The sequence below is a fragment of the Chiloscyllium punctatum genome, chromosome 48 (genome assembly GCF_047496795.1).
Source record: "Chiloscyllium punctatum isolate Juve2018m chromosome 48, sChiPun1.3, whole genome shotgun sequence".
In the NCBI taxonomy this organism is placed as follows: Eukaryota; Metazoa; Chordata; class Chondrichthyes; order Orectolobiformes; family Hemiscylliidae; genus Chiloscyllium; species Chiloscyllium punctatum.
Window position 1 is genome coordinate 46,478,771 of NC_092786.1, and position 19,685 is coordinate 46,498,455.

The window sequence follows — 19,685 nt, forward strand, 5'->3', positions numbered from 1 at the left end:
TCTCAACATATGCTTGGCAGCTGACACTGTTGTTTAAGCGCCTGGTTATAATCATAATGCACTTCAATTTTTGAGTTTTTGTACTGGTGTTAGGCAATGAACACCAAACAAAGTCAAACAATATGACATATAGCAATTTCAAGCGTTTTGCTACACATAACTTATGTTTCCAATTGGCACAAGCACTGTAATTGCTGTAACTTCAAAGTCTTCAGTCTCATTTTCACATTTCTCTGTGGCTTTCTCCCACTCTGTCAGTAATCTGTACATCCCAGACACTGACTCTACTTTTTTGATGCCAAGATGTGGAGGTGCTGCTGTTGGTCTGGGGCAGACAAAGTCAGAAGTCACATGACACCAGATTATAGTCAAATAGGTTTTTGAAATCACAAACTTTCACGTAACAAAGGGGCTTCACTCTGAAAGCTTGTGATTTTAAATAAACCTGTTGGACTATAACCTGGTGTCGTGTGACTACTGACATTGACACCGGGTTACTGCTGGTTCCCTGCTCCACTGTCAATACAAAATTTCTTTAAGGCAACTGTGCCTCCCCAGTTAAGATCAGCAGAGGCATTTGGCTCATCCTATGACCAACCAAGGCTACCTCTGACTAAACATAACCATTCAAATGTTTGCAAACTTTAAGAACATGTTACTCACCTTACCTTCACTACTAACACACAACACATGCTGCAGGCCACAGGCAATGACCCGAACATTGATACTGAGTAGAGCTTCAATCAAACAAGGTCTGGAGGTACTAAAGTGGTCCCCGTGCCCAAGGCAGCCTTGGGCTCCATCGCCAGACGTCATTACAATTCCATTATCACTAAGAAAGACACTGAATCCATCGCCACAACAGGCCCTGCAAACAATCATATTGTGTTGGTTAGGAAGGAGCCTCAGGTTTTTTTATAATTGTCGAGGTAGGCTGGAGTAGAAACTTTCTGTAGGTAGTATATCATCAGTAAATGGTTGTGTTCCTTGCCATGGCTCAATTAGTAGCACTCTTACCCCTGAATCAGAAAGTTGAGATGTTAGCATATTAATCCAGGCTGAATCGCCAGTGCAGTTTTGAGGGTGTGCTGCACTGTCAGAGGTGGTGTTTTTCAGATGAGATGTTAAACCAAGGCCCAGTCTGCCCAACTCAGGTGAATGTTAGAAGTACATGTCACAATTTGAAAGATGTGGAATTATCTTTGTTGCCTCGGCCAGTATTTATTGCTTAACCAACGTCATAAAAACACATTACTTAGTCACAAGTGTTAGCCACAAAGTTCAATTATTAGCCACATTTAATTATGGGGTGGCACTGCAAGGGATCTGGGTTCAATTCCAGCCAGATTTCAATTCTGTGTGGAGTTTGCATGTTCTCCCTGTCTTTGCATGGGTTTCTAAGGAAGCTCCAGTTTCCCCCCACAGACCAAGTTAATTGGATTAGCCATGGTAACTGTGGGCTTATAGGGATAGGTGGATTTGGATTGGATGCCCTTCAGTTGGTTAGTGTAGACTTGAAGGGCTAAATGGCATCCATCTGCACTGTAGGGATTCTATGATTCTACAAGTACATTTCTGTCTGTGGACAGTACATTACATTTTGCATGCTGTTCAGTTCTAGTGATCTCATTCGTGCTAAGTACCTCGTAGAAGTTTCTGGAGAGGACATTTCGACCAGTATAAAGATATAAGAACCATCTCAGCAACCGTTGTCAACAGGAACCACTGAACTACTTTCCCTGTTATACCTCACTCAGAAATGTAGTTGTAATCTCGGTTATGATTTGGAGGTGACAACCACCTGATGAAGGAGCAGCGCTCCGAAAGCTAGTGCTTCTAAATAAACCTGTTGGACTATAACCTGGTGTTGTGTGATTTTTAACTTTGTAACCTGGGTTAGTATAGTCGGGGGAACAGATACTGTTCTCTGTGGCCAGGATCGAGAGTCCTTAAGGTTGTGGTGCCTACCTGATGCCAAGGTTCAGGATAGCTCATCTGTACTGAAGAGGAATTTGGGGTGGGAGGGGAAGATCAACTTGCTATTGGTTCCATGTAGGAACCAATGATACAGGGAGAAAGAGGAAAGAAGTTCTGCTGAAGGTATATGAGCAGCTAAGGGTTAAATTAAAAGGCAGAACCAAAAAAGTAATAATTTCTGGACTGCAACCTGAGCTACAAGCAAATTGACACGGGGTCAACAAGATTAAAAAGGTAAACGTGTGACTCAGAGATTGCTGTGGGAGGAATGGGTTCGAATTTGGATGGACCAAAGGGCCTGTTTCTGTCCTGCATGGCTGTACAACTGTCAGGGTTAATTAAAAGGCAGCTCTCAGCCCAGTTAATAGGCTAATAGTGTAGTTCAATCAGCAGACCCAGCAGCATCATTAGGTGGCCACGGTTAGGGCTACAAGGAGAGAACAGGGTGTCTTCATACAGAGGGCTGGGGGACAGAGTGGTGATGTGCTGGGGCTATGCATGCTAACCCTGGTGTTTCGGAAGGGGGATTCTTCCACCGATGATGTTGGGTCTACAGGGGTGACCATTGCTGTTGGTGGACGCTATCCATAGATCATAAGGCCATAGGAAAAAATGGCCTTCTATGGGAAGCTGCAGGAGCATTTCAAGAGTAGACTCTTTTTATTTCATATCAGGTGAAATGTTGACAGAATTGTAAAATGGACATGAATAGTTAACATAATTACATTTAATTAACTTAATTAGATTAGATTACATTACAGTGTGGAAACAGGCCCTTCGGCCCAACAAGTCCACACCGACCCGCCGAAGCGCAACCTACCCAGACCCCTACATTTGCCCCTTACCTAACACTAGGGGCAATTTAGCATGGCCAATTCACCTGACCTGCACATCTTTGGACTGTGGGAGGAAACCGGAGCACCCGGAGAAAACCCACGCAGACACGGGGAGAACGTGCAAACTCCACACAGTTAGTCGCCTGAGGCGGGAATTGGTGGCCAACTGCTAGCCATTGGGAGGCTGAACCTCCCTCGCTTTATGCTTCCAGCTGATCACCTCTCAACTAAAGTAAAGGACTGTGGATGCTGGAAATCTGAAACAAGGTTGCTGCAGAAACTCAGCCAGTTTGGCAGCATCTGTGGAGAGAGAAACAGAGTTAATGGTTCAGAACTGGACAAGAGTGAAGAAAAATCATACCACAATTGAAATGTTAACTCTGTGTTTTTTCTGCACTGATGCTGTCTGACCTGCTGAATTTCTCCAGCAATGTCTGTGTTGGTTTCCACGTCACAAACCTCCCAGCTAGTCTTCAAATGGTTTTAAAATCCATCCTTAAAGCCCAGACATAGACTCCATAAGGCAGAAATACATATTTATTATGATGTTTAATACTCTGATTTAGTTGCAAACAGGGATCAAACATATTTCCAAACAAATATTTATTGAGCATGCTATGCCCATTTTGGTTTTTATTTTGTCCTTTTATGTTGAATTCCCCAATTCAACAAGGCTGGGAGAAGATTAAGCTTCTAAAACTGATTCTGCTGCGTGTGAATAATTGCAGATATCCTGACAAATGAAAAAATATTCACCTGAAACACCATAGAGTCGAACAGTTCGCTAATACCTAACTATCAGGAAGATAAATCTCCTATTTATGTCCTTTCTCTTCATAAGCTGCGTTGGCCCAGAGGCTCTGAACCGTGAGCTCATAAACTTTATTACCTGACAATAAACTTTCCTTTGAGCGCTTCCACCAGCTGAGGTCTTGAATGTGACTGCAGGTCCCCGTGACCGAGTTGGCCTTTTGTATTGCTTCCCCATGTATACACTGCTCTCTCCAGCGCAACAGCTATCATATGACTATCAGCCACAGCGACCTGCAAATCGAGACAGAGTGACACAGTAATCTGTGAGTTATTGGTTTGGAACTAGGATTGTACCAGTCTGTTTCATCTTTTATAATATTTAAAATTTCATACATAAGTATACACAAAATGTATATATCTTTATACCTCATTAAAAGTGCAGATGGATGAAGGATGTTTCCACTGTCAGAGGGTCTAGAACTAGGGGATACACTCTCAAAATTAATGGTTTGCTATTTAGGACTGAGTTGAGGAGCAATTTTCTCACTCAGAGGGTGGTGAATCTTTGGAATAATCTGTCCTAAAGGGCAGTCATTGAGTATATTCAAGACAGAAATCGATAGATTGGAACATTTGGGGATATTATGGGAAATTGACATTGAAGTAGAAGGTGAGTCTTGATCGAGTTGAATAGTGAAGTAGTAAGGGCCTGAATTGCCTACCCTGCCCTATTTCCCATGTTCCTTTGCTAGTTTCTTTGTACAAGAAGATAATCAAAGGCATGGTTCAGGAATACAATCGGTTCTCCTATACTATGTGTTTCGTCAACGCAAACTGGCTTTAACACGATTGAAGACTTTAGACCGTTATTTGTAGAATGCGAACTTTCCTTACCTGTATTGGCTATAATGCAATTCTGGCCCCATTAGTTTAAACGGCACAACTATTGCCTGACTTTCCTAAAACATGAGATCGCACGAGGATGAACTATTGTGTTATATCAGAACTGACTGTAACTAAACAACAGGAATGCAACATTCTTAGAGAGTACAAAAATAGTCAGGTAACACTGCAAAATGAATGTATCAAACTGCAACTGCATCCAGCAGTTTGTTGTTGCCTCACGTCCATCCCTGTTCCTAGCAGACTCTCATTGTACTGCTCCTGGCCATTTCCAGGGGCATTAGAATTTCCGATCCTGGGTGATTTATACATCCAGAGTGGTCGCCAAATGGTTAGAGGTGGGCTGAGTGAAACCACAACACAATGAGCTATAGGTGCCATTCTCCTGAAGTAACCAGACCACTAGGCTAACAGGTCATGTGATGATTGATTGTGACTGTCCCAGCTCCTTCCTTCTCAGCCTCCAATAGGTAGAACAAGCTATGTTCTACTCATAGACTGAGAAACCCCAGGACAGCATGGAAAGGTGCTGAAGACTAAGGAAGCACGCTTAGGGGCATGCTCTGCCAAATTAACTACCACTGGGACTATCAACAACAGCTTGAAAGCAAAGTCAGCATGTCACACAGCAAGATTCCACAAATGAATGGATGACCAAACTGAGTCAAGATTAGAGTGGTGCTGGAAAAGCACAGCAGGTCAGGCAGCATCCAAGGAGCAGGAAAAATGACATTTCAGGCAATTCCTGATGAAGGGCTTTTGCCCGAAACGTCGATTTTCCTGCTCCTCAGATGTTGCCTGACCTGCCGCACTTCTCCAGCACCAATCTAATCTAGTCTCTAATCTCCAGAATCTGCAGTACCCACTTCTGCCTGGAAGACCAACCTGTTCTATTGTAGAGCTTTGGCTAAGGCAGTATCCTTGCTTTTCAGATAGTAGTCTTTCATTTATGTAGTACCTTTCATAACTTCAGGGTGCAGGTGTTGGATTGGAGTGCACAAAGTTAAAAATCACACAACACTCAGTTATAGTCCATCAGATTTATTTGGAAGTATAAGCTTTTGGAGCACTGCTCCTTTGTCAGCTAGTTACCTGATGAAGGAGCAGTGCTCAAAAAGCTAGTGCTTCCAAATAAACCTATTGGACTATAACCTGGTGTCGTGTGATGTCTAACCACCAAAGGCATTCATTTTGAAATGTGGTCACTGAAATTACGCAGAAAATTGTCAATTTCTGCCTGGCAAGCACTCCCAATTAGAAATATGCTAATAACAAGATTATTTTAGTTTATCTTTTGTGCTGTGAGTTGAAGGGATAAACATTAACTCAGACACCAGGAACAATTCAGCTGCATTTCTTCAAGAGAATATCTTGAGATCTTTTACATCTGCTCCTTTCTGGCCCATATGAACATCCACCAAGTTTAATTTCTCATCCAAGAAAATATATATTTTAAGCAACTGCATCCCCACAGAACTTTAGTAGTGCTGATGTACAGAAATAAGGCTGTACCACAGCTGCTCGTATGATCAGGAAATCTTTTTTCATTATGATCCAGGAATGGAGAAAAGGGGGTCCAAAAGAAAAGCTTAGCATGTTCTCTTTAAATTTAACCAATCAGATAAACCCAATTTTTCATCAATCCATTTTAATAACACATCAATTTGATTACTCCTAGTTTTAAGAGACTGGTGTAGTTTGTTTTAACAGAGATTACATGATATTAAATGAATAAAGCTCTCAGGAGGAATATATCGTAAATTTGACAAAATACCAAATTCTGATAAATCTCACCTCAGATGTCATTTTATTAAGTACTGCTCATTAAAACAGCATGATCATTGGCTGGTCAATATGAAAAAAGAATTGGCATTGGACAAGGTAATTGTTGACATTATTTCCCATATATTTCACTTATCTAATGTACTGCCTTTCACACAAGGAATAATTTCAATAGTTTATGGCTCTTTTAATATGACAATTTATCTGGAAGAAGACACGATTACTGCTCTGCTTACTAAAGCAAAATAAGATTAATTTCTGAAGGAGAGCAGCAGCTTTTAGTGGAAGCTATGCCTAATCCCTCATGCCTGCGTTTTGAAATAACTACTCACACAAAAGGAGTATGTTTGTAAAAAAAAAATCAACATTCTTTATTGTTCTTCCACTCTCCTCCAATGATAATTTAACTGCCTGAACTTTCCTGAAGAGATGAGTTCAATAGCGGACAATCACCTGATGAAGGAGCAACTCTCCAAAAGCTGGTGCTTCCAAGTAAACCTGTTGAACTATAACCTGGCGTTGTGTGATTTTGAACTTCAATAGGGGAGAGCTACAATGGTGCAAGTCCAGTGTCACATCTTTCCACCAGAGCAAATTTGCATGCTATTGGTTTGCATCAGATTTACACTGAGATATTGATTCTTCTAAATATCCTTTGCTTCCAAGATACCTCTTTTGAAAGCCCTCTTGCACTCTCACTTGATTCCACCAACAATACAAAACGTACATTTCCTGCACTTGGGCTAAGAATGCACAGGTATGAATTTGCATCCAAATTCTAGACACAGCATAGATTCAAAATATTTGGGGTTTGTCAGCAATTTTCTTCACAATCTGAATAAATAGCATGTATCAAGATTCCACAAGCAAATGATCAACTTGTTCTATTGAAGAGTGTTGGCTAAGGGAGCATCCTTGTTCTTCAGATAATAGTCTTTCATTTATGCAGCACCTTTCACAATCTCAGTGAACCTCCCCACCACTGAAGCGTTATGCCACCAAAGGAGTTTCATTTTGAAATGGGGTCACTGAAGTTAAATTGCATCAAAGTGGCATTGAGCCACAATGTACCTGAGCATTTTTAGATGCTGCACCCATTCAGATGGAGTGGAATTTCCAAAGAACAGTCATATTGGACTCGAAACATTAATTCTGCATCTCTCTCCTCAGATGCTGCCAGGTCTGCTGAATTTCTTCAGCACTCTCTGTTTTTATTTCAGATGCACTAGCACCTCAGTGCATTCTGCATAATACGAGAAGAGGAGGAGCACCAGAGGCAAGATTTCCAAGAAATAAGAAGCCTTGGCAGAATATAGCAGCCCATTCACTGTTAGGGTTAGTAAACACAGGCAGAAAAATGTTCAAGTTGGGGTCCATTCAAAGGTGGAGAGGCCACCAACATGTCAGGATCCATAAGTCAGAATAACAGAACTTTCCTTATCGCTTACTTGAGCCATGGCATTATCGCTCTATTTTTGGGTTTCTTAACCAATTAAGGTGAGCAGATGTGATACTGACCAACTGCTGACTGTTGAAGTGCTGCATTTAAAGGTACCCTGTAACACTCAGAATGGTAGCATCGTACAATGGGCAAGCGAGCGACTACTGCTGGAGTGATGGAGACTCAACAGGAAAGGCAACTCCATGATTTCTGATTCATCATTGTACTTGGTATTGTGGCTGCATGGTGTTCAAACTGGGTAGGGGTTGGTTGGTACACACATTAGGTGCCAAATGGCTGCACTGCCTCAGATTAGATGAAGTAGACTCAGATTGAACCCATTCTGGGCCTCCCTGGCAGCTAAGGGAACAGTTGCAGGCACACTGACCGCATCAATACTCCTCTTGTTGCCTCTCCTCGTCGCCCTCTTCCTCTTCCAGCGATGCAGCGGGACCCTCACCTGTGCTTCCTGCCCTCTCTGCTGCTGTAGGTGCTTCAAGGCACAGGACGCCACGATCATCCTGAACGTCTTTGTTGATGTATTCCCAATGGCACCTACAGATCTGTTCAGTGAACTGAAATCACATCTCCAGCATTTTTTGGTGAACTCTTGTGCTCACCTGTACTTCTTCTGGTCACGGATGGTAGTGTTCCTCATGGGTGTTAATAGTCTTGTTCCCTTGTCACTCAGGAATCATTGGCTGACCCTGCTTAGTGAAATGAACACTTCAGGGAGACTTAAATTATACTGTATGAAGGCAGTAGCACATTTTCCTGGCTATCTTGCACAAGCAAACAAGGAGATTCTTCCAGTGATTATACGACAATGGAATATTAAAGAAGAGGATTCTCATTTGGTTAATGAATACTTTCAAATAATCCAGGTGACTATCTCATAGCAAACAACGGACACTTTGACCATGAGACTGGGTGGGAAGCAGCTGGTGAGGGCATTATTGTAGGGGTGGTACCGGTGGGAGTGTGGTGTGGGGAATGTGCTGGTGAGTGTGGGGGTGAGGGAGGTACTGGTGAGTGTGAGAATGTGGGGTTGGGGAGGTGCTGGTGAGTGTGGGTATGCGGTAGATGCTGGTGGGAGTGTGGGGGTGGGAAAGGTGCTGGTGAGTGTGGGTTTGGGGGAGATTCTGGTCGGAGTTTGGGGGTGGGGAAGGTGCCAGTGAGTGTGGGATGGGAAAAGTGCTGGCGGGAGTGTGGGGGTGGGGAGTTGGCTGTGAGGATGTGGTGGTGAGGGATGTGAGAGCGTGGGGGTCATGAGTTGGGAGTGAGGGTGTGGTGGTGGGGGATGTGAGAGCATGGGGGTGGGGAGTTTTGAGTAAGGGTGCGGTGATGAAGGATGTGAGAGAGTGGGGCTGGGGAGTTGGGAGTGAGGGTGTGGTGGTGAGGGATGTGAGAGCGTGGGGCTGGGGAGTTGGGAGTGAGGGGGCAGTGGTGAGGGATGTGAGAGCATGGGGGTGGGGAGTTGTGAGTAAGGGTGCGGAGAGGAAGGATGTGAGAGAGTGGGGCTGGGGAGTTGGGAGTGAGGGTGTGGTGGTGGGGGATGTGAGGGTGTGGGAGTTGGGAGTTGGGAATGACGACGTGGTGATGAGGGATGTAAGAATGTGGGCGTGGGAAGTTGGGAATGAGGGTGTGGTGGTGGGGGATGTGAGAGCATGGCAGTGGGGAGTTGTGAGTGAGGGTGTAGTGGTGGGGAAGGTGAGAGTGTGGGAGTGGGGAGTTGGGAGTGAGGGTGTGGTGGTGGGGGAGGTGAGAGTGTGGGTTGGCGATTTGAGAGTGAGTGTGGGGTGGTTGGGGAGGTGAGAGTGTGGGAGTGGGGTGTTGGGAGTGAGAGTGTGGTGGTGGGGGAAGTGAGAGTATGGGGGTTGGGAGTTGGGAGTGAAGGTGTGGTGGAGGGGGATGTGAGAGTGTGGGGGTCAGGAGTTGCGGGTGAGGGAGTGGAGGTGGGGATGTGCGAGTGTGGGGGTCAGGAGTTGCGGGTGAGGGAGTGGAGGTGAGGATGTGCGAGTGTGGGGGGGAGGAGTTTGAAGTGAGGGTGAGGTTATGGGGCATGTGAAAGTGTGGGGGTGGGGAGGTGGCAGTGAGGGTGTGGTGGTGGGGGAGTTGAGAGTGTGGGATTGGGGAGTTGGGAGTGAGGGTGTGGAGGTGGGGGAATGTGAGCGTGTGCGGGTGGGGAGTTGGGAGTGAGGATATAGAGGTGGGAAATGTGAGAATGTGCAGGTGGGGAGTTGGGAGTGAGTGTGTGGTGATGGGGGATGTGAGACAGTGGGGTATGGGGGTTTGGAGTGAGGGTGTGGTGGTGGGGAATGTGACAGTGTGAGGGTCGAGAGTTGTGAGTGAGGGTGTGGTGATTGGGGATGTGAGAGCGTGCGGGGGGGAATTGGAAGTGAGGGTGTGGTGGGGGATGTGTGAGCATGGGGGTTGCGAGTTGGGAGTGCGGGCGGGTGTGGTGATGGGGGATGTGAGAGTGAGGGGGGTGGGGGTGGGGGATGTGAGAGTGTGGGGTGGGTAGTTGGGAGTGAGGGTGTGGTGGTGGGGATGTGAGAGTGAGGGGGCTGGGTGTGGAGGATGTGAGAGAGAGGGGGTGTTGAGTTGGAGTGAGGATGTGGTGGTGACGGATGTGAGAGTTGGGAGTGAGAGGGTGGTGGTGGGGAATGTGCGAGCATGGGGTTGGGGAGATGGGAGGGTGGTGGGGGATGTGAGAGTGAGGGGGTGGGGAGTGAGAGTGTGGGGGTAGGGGCTGTGAGATCGTGGGGGTGGGGAGTTGGGAGTGAGCGTGTGGAGGTGGGGGAATGTGAGAGCATGGGGGTGGGGAGTTTGGAGTGAGGGTGTGGTGGTGAGGGATGTGAGAGCGTGGGAGTTGTGAGAGTGTGGGAGTGGGGAGTTGGGAATGAGGGTGTGGAGGTGGGGGAATGTGAGAGTGTGGGGTGGGGGATGTGAGAGTGTGGGGGTTGGGAGTTGGGAGTGATGGTGGTGAGGTAGGAGATGTGAGAGTATGGGTGTGGGGAGTTGGGAGTGAGGGTGTGGAGGTAGGGGAATGTGAGAGCGTGGGGTTGGGGAGTTGGGAGTGGTGGTGACGGATGTGAGAGTGTGGGGGTGGGGAGTTGGGAGTGAGAGGGTGGTGGTGGGGAATGTGCTAGCATGGGGTTGGGGAGATGGGAGTGGTGGTGGGGGATGTGAGAGTGAGGGGGTGGGGAGTGAGAGTGTGGGGGTGGGGGCTGTGAGATCGTGGGGGTGGGGAGTTGGGAGTGGTGGTGAGGGATGTGAGAGCGTGGGGGTGGGCAGTGAGGGTGTGGTGGTCGGGGATATGAGAGCCTGGGGTTGGGGAGTTGGGTGTGAGGGTGTGGTGGTGGGGGATGTTAGAGCATGGGGGTGGGGACTGAGGGTGTGGTGGTGAGGGTTGTGAGAGTGTGGGGATGGGGAGTTGGGAGTGAGGGTGTGGTGGTGGGGGATGTGAGAGTGAGGGGGGTGGGTGTGGGGATGTGAGAGTGTGGGGGTGGGGAGTGAGGGTGTGATGGTGGGGGATGTGAGGGTGTGGGGCTGGGGTGTTGGGAGTGAGGGTCTGGTGGAGGGGGATGTGAGAGTGTGGGGGTCGTGAGTTGGGAGTGAGAGTGAGGTGGTGGGGAGGTGAGAGTGAAGACAGGTGGGTGTGGGGGATGTGTGAGTGTGGGAGTGGGGAGTTGGGAGTGAGGGCGCGGTGGTGTGGGATGTGAAAGTGTGGGGGTGGGGAGTGAGGAGACAGGGTGTGGGGGTGGGGGATGTGCGAGTGCGGGGGTGTGGAGTTGGGAAATGTGAGAGCGTGCGGGTCAGAAGTTGGGACTGAGGGTGTGGTAATGGGGGATGTGACAGAGTGGGGGTGGGGAGTTGGGAGTGGTGGTGGGGGATGTGAGAGTGTGGGGGTCAGGAGTTGGGACTGAGGGTGTGGTGGTGGGGATGTGAGAGTGTGGGGTTGGGGAGTTGGGAGTGAGGGTGTTGAGGTGGGGGAATATGAGAGTGTGGGGTTGGGGAGTTGGGAGTGGTGGTGGGGGATGTGAGAGCGTTGCGTTGGGGAGTGAGAGTGTGGTGGTCGGGAATATGAGAGCCTGGGTTTGGGGAGTTGGCAGTGAGGGTGTGGTGGTGGGGGGTGTAAGAGTGTGGGGGTGGGAGTTGGGAGTGAGGGTGTGGTGGTGTGGGATGTGAAAGTGTGAGGGTGGGGAGTGAGGAGACAGGGTGTGGGGCTGGGGGATATGAGAGTGTGGGGGTGGGGAGTTTGGAGTGAGGGAGTGGTGGTGGGTGATGTGAGAGTGTGGAGTTGGGGAGTTGGGAGTGAAGGTGTGGAGGTGAGGGGTGTGAGAGTGTGGGAGTGGGGGATGTGAGAGTGTGATGGGGAGTTGGGAGTGACGGTGTGGTGGTGGGGAATGTGAGAGCGTGGGGTTGGGGAGTTGGGAGTGAGGGTGTGGTAGTAGGGAGGTGAGAGTGTGGGAGTGGGGAGGTGGGAGTGAAGGTTTGCTGGTGGGGGAGGTGAGAGTGTAGGGGTGAGGAGTTGGGAGTGAGGGAGTGGTGGTGGGGGATGTTAGAGCATGGGGGTGGGGGATGTGAGAGTGTGGGGGTGGGGACTGAGGGTGTGGTGGTGAGGGTTGTGAGAGTGTGGGGATGGGGAGTTGGGAGTGAGGGTGTGGTGGTGGGGGATGTGAGAGTGAGGGGGGTGGGTGTGGGGATGTGAGAGTGTGGGGGTGGGGAGTTGGAGTGAGGGTGTGGTGGTGACAGATGTGAGAGTGTGGGAGTGGGGGATGTGAGAGCGTGGGGTTGGGGAGTTGGGAGTGAGGATGTGGTGGTGGGGGATGTGAGAGTGTGGGGGTGGGGGAGTTGGGAGTGAGGGTGTGCTGGTGGGGGATGTGAGAGTGTAGGGGTGGGGAGAGAGGATGTGGTGCTGGGAGATGTGTGGGTGTGGGGGTGAGGAGTTGGGAATGAGTGTCTGGTGGTGGGGGATGTGAGGGTGTGGGGGCCGTGAGTTGGGAGTGAGGGTGAGGTGGTGGGGGAGGTGAGAGTGGGGTGGGGAGTTGGGAGTGAGGGTGTGGTGGTGGGGGATGTGAGAGTGAGGGGGGTGGGTGTGGGGATGTGAGAGTGTGGGGGTGGGGAGTGAGGGTGTGATGGTGGGGGATGTGAGGGTGTGGGGCTGGGGTGTTGGGAGTGAGGGTCTGGTGGAGGGGGATGTGAGAGTGTGGGGGTCGTGAGTTGGGACTGAGGGTGTGGTGGTGGGGATGTGAGAGTGTGGGGTTGGGGAGTTGGGAGTGGTGGTGGGGGATGTGAGAGCGTTGCGTTGGGGAGTGAGAGTGTGGTGGTCGGGAATATGAGAGCCTGGGTTTGGGGAGTTGGCAGTGAGGGTGTGGTGGTGGGGGGTGTAAGAGTGTGGGGGTGGGAGTTGGGAGTGAGGGTGTGGTGGTGTGGGATGTGAAAGTGTGAGGGTGGGGAGTGAGGAGACAGGGTGTGGGGGTGGGGGATGTGCGAGTGCGGGGGTGTGGAGTTGGGAAATGTGAGAGCGTGCGGGTCAGAAGTTGGGACTGAGGGTGTGGTAATGGGGGATGTGACAGAGTGGGGGTGGGGAGTTGGGAGTGGTGGTGGGGGATGTGAGAGTGTGGGGGTCAGGAGTTGGGACTGAGGGTGTGGTGGTGGGGATGTGAGAGTGTGGGGTTGGGGAGTTGGGAGTGGTGGTGGGGGATGTGAGAGCGTTGCGTTGGGGAGTGAGAGTGTGGTGGTCGGGAATATGAGAGCCTGGGTTTGGGGAGTTGGCAGTGAGGGTGTGGTGGTGGGGGGTGTAAGAGTGTGGGGGTGGGAGTTGGGAGTGAGGGTGTGGTGGTGTGGGATGTGAAAGTGTGAGGGTGGGGAGTGAGGAGACAGGGTGTGGGGCTGGGGGATATGAGAGTGTGGGGGTGGGGAGTTTGGAGTGAGGGAGTGGTGGTGGGTGATGTGAGAGTGTGGAGTTGGGGAGTTGGGAGTGAAGGTGTGGAGGTGAGGGGTGTGAGAGTGTGGGAGTGGGGGATGTGAGAGTGTGATGGGGAGTTGGGAGTGACGGTGTGGTGGTGGGGAATGTGAGAGCGTGGGGTTGGGGAGTTGGGAGTGAGGGTGTGGTAGTAGGGAGGTGAGAGTGTGGGAGTGGGGAGGTGGGAGTGAAGGTTTGCTGGTGGGGGAGGTGAGAGTGTAGGGGTGAGGAGTTGGGAGTGAGGGAGTGGTGGTGGGGGATGTTAGAGCATGGGGGTGGGGGATGTGAGAGTGTGGGGGTGGGGACTGAGGGTGTGGTGGTGAGGGTTGTGAGAGTGTGGGGATGGGGAGTTGGGAGTGAGGGTGTGGTGGTGGGGGATGTGAGAGTGAGGGGGGTGGGTGTGGGGATGTGAGAGTGTGGGGGTGGGGAGTTGGAGTGAGGGTGTGGTGGTGACAGATGTGAGAGTGTGGGAGTGGGGGATGTGAGAGCGTGGGGTTGGGGAGTTGGGAGTGAGGGTGTGGTGGTGGGGGATGTGAGAGTGTGGGGGTGGGGGAGTTGGGAGTGAGGGTGTGCTGGTGGGGGATGTGAGAGTGTAGGGGTGGGGAGAGAGGATGTGGTGCTGGGAGATGTGTGGGTGTGGGGGTGAGGAGTTGGGAATGAGTGTCTGGTGGTGGGGGATGTGAGGGTGTGGGGGCCGTGAGTTGGGAGTGAGGGTGAGGTGGTGGGGGAGGTGAGAGTGGGGTGGGGAGTTGGGAGTGAGGGTGTGCAGGTGGGGGATGTGAGAGTGTATGGGTGGGGAGTGAGGATGTGGTGCTGGGGGATTGGGAGTGAGGGTGTAGTGGTGACGGATGTGAGAGTGTAGGGGTAGGGAGTGAGGATGTGGTGCTGGGGGATGTGAGGGTGTGGGAGTGGGGAGTTGGAGTGAGGGTGTGGTGGTGATGGATGTGAGAGTGTGGGAGTGTGGGGTTGGGTGAGGGTGTGGTGGTGGGGAATGCGAGAGTGGGGAGTTGGGAGTGAGGGTGTGGTGGTGGGGGATGTGAGAGTGTATGGGTGGGGAGTTGGGAGTGAGGGTGTGGTGGTGGGGGATGTGAGAGTGTGGGTTGGGGAGTGAGGATGTGGTGGTGGGAGAAGTGAGAGCTTGGGGGTGGGGAGTTGGGAGTGAGGGTGTGGTAGTGGGGAATGTGAGAGCTTGGGAGTGGGGAGTTGGGAATGAGGGTGTGGTGGTAAGGGATACGAGAGCGTGGGGGTCGGGATTTGGGAGTGACGGTGTGGTGGTGGGGAATGTGAGAGCGTGGCGGTGGGGGTGGGGGTGGGGGATGTGAGAGTGAGTGGGTGGGGAGTTGGGAATGCGTGAGTGGTGGTGAGGGATGTGAGAGCGTGAGGGTGGGGATTTGGGAGTGAGGGTGTGGTGGTGGGGGATATGCGAGTGAGGGGGTGGGGGTGGGGAATGTGAGAGTGCGCGGGTGGGGAGTTGGAGTGAGGGTGTGGTAGTGGGGGGTGTGACAGTGTGGGGTTGGGGAGTTGGGAGTGATGGTGTGGTGATGGGGGATGTGAGAGTGTAGGGGTCGGAAGTTGGGAGTGATGGTGTGGTGGTGGAGAAATGCGAGTGAGGGGGGTGGGGTGGGGGTTGTGAGAGTGTGGGGGTGGGGTGTGGGCGTGAGGGTGTGGTGGTTACGGATGTGAGAGTTTGGGGCTGGGGAGTTGGGAGTGAGGGTCAGGTGCAAAGGGATGTGAGAGTGTGGGGGTGGGGCGTTGGGAGTGAGGGTGTGGTGGTGGGGGATGTGAGAATGTGGGGGTGGGGAACTGGGAGTGAGGGTGTGGAGTTGGGGCAATGTGAGTGTGTGGGGTTGGGGAGTTAGGAGTGGGGGTGTTGAGGTGGGGGATGTGAGAGTGTGCGGGTGGGGAGTTGGCAGTGAGGGTGTGGTGATGGGAGATTTGGGAGCGAGGGGTTGGGGAGTTGGGAGTGAGTGTGTGGTGGTGGGGGATGTGAGAGTGTGGGGGTGGGGAGTTGGGAGTGAGGGTGTGGTGGTGGGGGTTGTGAGGGTGTGATGGTGAGGGATGGGTGAGTGTTGGGCTGGGGAGTGAGGGTGTGGTAGTGGGGGATGTGAGAGGGTGGGGGTGGGGTTTGAGAGTGTGGGGGTCGGGAGTTGGGAGTGAGGGTGTGGTGGTGGACGATGTGAGAGTGTGCGGGTGGGGAGTTGGGAGTGAGGGCGTGGTGGTGAGGGATGTGAGAGGGTGGGTGTGGGGAGTTGGGAGTGAGGGTGCGGTGGTGGGGGATGTGAATTGGTGGGGATGGGGAGTTGGGAGTGAGGGTGGGGTGGTGGGGGATGTGAGAGCATGGGGGTGGGGAGTGAGGGTGTGGTGGTGGGTGATGTGAGTGTGTGGGGGTGGGGGATGTGAGAGCGTGTGTATGGGGAGTGAGGGTGTGGTGTTGAGGGATGTGAGAGTGTGGGTGTGGGGGATGAGAGAGCGTGTGTGGGGAGTGAGGGTGTGGGGTTGAGGGATGTGAGAGTGTGGGGATGGGGTTTGAGAGTGTGGGGGTCGGGAGTTGGGAGTGAGGGTGTGGTGGTGGACGATGTGAGAGTGTGCGGGTGGGGAGTTGGGAGTGAGGGCGTGGTGGTGAGGGATGTGAGAGTGTGGGTGTGGGGTGTTTGGGAGTGAGGGCGTGGTGATGAGGGATGTGAGAGTGTGGGGTGGGAAGTTGGGAGTGAGGATGTGGTGGTGGGGGATGTGAGAGTGTGGGAGTGGGGAGTTGGGAGTGAGGGTGTGCTGGTGTGCGACGTGAGAGTGTGAGGGTGGGGAGGTGGGAGTGAGGGTGTGCTGGTGTGCGACGTGAGAGTGCGCGGATGGGAGAATGTGGGTTACACAGGAACCAATGACACAGGCAGCAGGAAGAGGAGACCCCACACAGTTTCCTGGATCCCTTCCCAGAAATTCTGTAAAATATTAAGTGGAGTGGTGTCCTGGGAATGTAGCAAAGTGCAGGACATGGGGCAAAGTGCTAAATGGCAGGATGATCCTCACCAGAGCCACCACTGCCATGGACTGCCCTGTAGCTGTGAGAACCACAGTTATTGAGGCAAATCCAAGGATTCCTCAGGACCCAAGCATTTGTATGTGCCAATCTTGATGTCCATCGCTCGGAACAGTCACTTGGTGGGAAAGAGGCTGACACTGTGCAGATACCATCTGGCGTGGAACGCAGATGAAGAAAGGCAGGATGGCTGTGAGCTTGATGACCAGGTGACCATGTGACCAGTGACAGTATCTACCGTGAGGTCTTCTTCTAGGAGGTTGAAAATGTCAGCAACAATCTGCTCAGAAAGCAGAGCGTCTCGAGGTGCTCATACTCAGTTACATCCAGGAGTCTCGTCCTCCACTTGTACCCCCTCTGCCTGTACCCCCTCCGGCTGTACCCACTTCGCCTTTAGGGTTCACTGCCACCTCCATGTTCATCCCTCCCGCCCTGTGGAGAGGCAATGGGGTGAGGAGAAGCCAGTGTCGATGGTGCTCCTCCTCTCGTTCCTTATCAGAGGGCTAAAGTAAGGCCCCAGCTCAGCTTCCAGGCAGCTGAGAAGGATGATGATTAAAACAAACCTCCACTTCTCAACAAATGAGGGCCTGCAAAGCTTTGAAAACCGCACCCGAAGCACTGCCAAGTGAACACGCCTTTCACTGAGGCAAAATAACAACTTGTAGGACCGCCTAAAGACTTCTAAGTCTATCCATTACTCATTCTGCAGTTCTTACTGTCTGCTCACCTTGCTGAGCTCCTGTAAGCGCAGGAAATTAGGGAATATGCAGGGATGTAGAGTTGAGGTTAAAATCAGATCAGGTGATCAGCAGCTGAGCTGAATACATGGTTGAAAATGCACACAAATGCCTTTTCTGTCGCAGACTTGCTTGTCCCAAATTGTTGCCTGCACAATCACAGACATTTCCGAAATCATTGCTTTTTCCCTTTATTCTTTCTTGGGATGTGGGTGTTGCTGTCAAGGCCATCACATTTCTAATTGCTCTTGAACTGAGCAGATTGCTGGGCCATTTTGGAGGCAATTCAGAGTCAATCACATGGTCATGGAGTCACTTATAGGTCAGAACAGGTAAGGATGGCAGATTGCCCTTACTATAGGACATCAGTAAACAGGACGGAGTTGGAAACAATTGATGATAGTTGTCATATTGGTACAAGAACATGGAACAGGAACAGGCCCACTTAGCCCTTTGAGCCCTACTCCACTGTGCAATAATATAATAGCTGCTCTGATTTTAACCTTAACTCTGCATATCCCCGATGATTTTTTTATCCCCTTGGGAATCCAGAATCTATCTGTCTTCACAAGATGTAAAGATCCTGCATCCACTGCCTTTTGAGGAAGGGAATTCCAAAGACTCATAACCCTCTGAGAGAAAAAAATATGCTTCCTCATCTTTGTGCTAACTACGCACCATCTTACTTTTAAATTATGACCCCTTGTCATGGTCACCAAGGCTAAGATTAACTCTGTACTCCAGATTTGTACACTGAATGTAAATTCTATGAGCTGTCCTAGTGGGATTTGTGCCGATGCCCCCATATCATTAGCCTGCCTCCCTGAATTACTTGTGCAGTGACATCACCGAGTCTCTGTCTCTTCTCAACCACAAAGCTCAGTCGATCCCCAACTCACCGACACATTGATTTGTTTCAATGCTTTAACCTCCCATGCACACTGACTCCTGTCCTTTGTGGGAAGTGTGCGGGAAAACATCTCAAGGAAATAAAAATGAATAAATCCCTCACATGATGTACAGCTTTGTAAAGTGACCGTTGAAAAGTAGAGTAACAGTTAATGGCACTGTTCTGAGGAAGGGTCACTGGACCTGAAACAGTAACTCTGATTTCTCTGCACAGATGCTGCCAGACCTGCTGAGCTTTTCCAGCAACTTCAGTTTTTATTTCTGTAGTTAATGGCACTGGATTGGTAACTCATGGTGGTGAGTTCAAGTTGAGGAACTGAATTGAAGATAATGAGTAACATCTGTGCTAACATCTGGAAAGAATGACTGTGAAAAACTGTCATAAAAGTTCATCAATGTACTTTTAAGAAAGGAGTCTGTCACCTTTTTCAGACTGGATCACACGAGCCTTCACTCACACACTACATAGTTGGCTTTTCATTCCCTCTGAAGTGACCCAGTTAGCAACCCTGTTGTAAAAATGACTCAGACAACTGCTAGGAACCACCACTATCATCTTGGGGAAACAGGGCATGGGCAACAAATGTGGCTTCATCAGTGACACCATCACTCAGAAAACCTCAGTGTCTCAGTTGTGCACAAAGGTCAGTGATGCATCAAGTGATGGAAAAAGGGATCAGAATACTGAGGTGGTTGTATTTGACCAATGGGACACAATGGGCTGAACCGCCCTTCCCCATGCTGTGGATCTCTGTGATTCTGTGGCTGACTAATTTTTGCTAATATTTACAAACATGGTTCCAGGTTGAGGAACTTCACTTGGAGGATAGATTAGAATTTGGGAGTCAGAGGAGGTTGGCAGGAGATTTGATGGAATCAATTTCAAAATTTTGAGGCGTTGCACAGAGTTGATAGGGAAAGCCTGCTCCTATTGGCAGAAGGTTAGAGAACCAGGGACACTGATTTAAGGTGAATGACTGAAGAACCACGGGCAACTTGAGGAAGAACTATTTTCATCAGCGAGTGGTTAGGGTTTGGAATGCACTGCCTGAGAATGTAGTGCAGGCAGGTTCAATTGTGACTTTCAACAGGGAACTGATAATTATCTGAAGACAGCAAAAAATTCAAGATGGTGGATAAATGGCAGGGGACTGGGATTAGCTGAGCTTCTTGTACAGAAAGTCGAATAGCATCCTTCTGGTGTTTCAGCTTTTCCACCCCCTCCTCCAGCCATTACAGTGCAATTTGTCATTTTACAGTGACACACTCCGTGATGTAGCTGTGAATGTGAGTACAGGTGAGGACCAGACGGACATACAGTTTAGGAAGACTTGGGCAAATA

The 19,685-nt window shown here is 50.5% G+C and overlaps 1 protein-coding gene across 1 annotated transcript in view; it reads right to left on the bottom strand.

Annotated features, from left to right (window-relative positions):
* LOC140468977 (uncharacterized) overlaps positions 1-19,685 on the bottom strand; it is a 94,633-nt gene that overhangs the window by 43,111 nt on the left and 31,837 nt on the right. Inside the window, exons 10-11 of the mRNA XM_072565135.1 lie at positions 3,703-3,857; positions 664-868 (exon numbers count right to left, since the gene is read on the bottom strand). Coding sequence (XP_072421236.1) covers positions 664-868; positions 3,703-3,857 — 360 coding nt within the window. The remainder of the gene's footprint in view (positions 1-663; positions 869-3,702; positions 3,858-19,685) is intronic.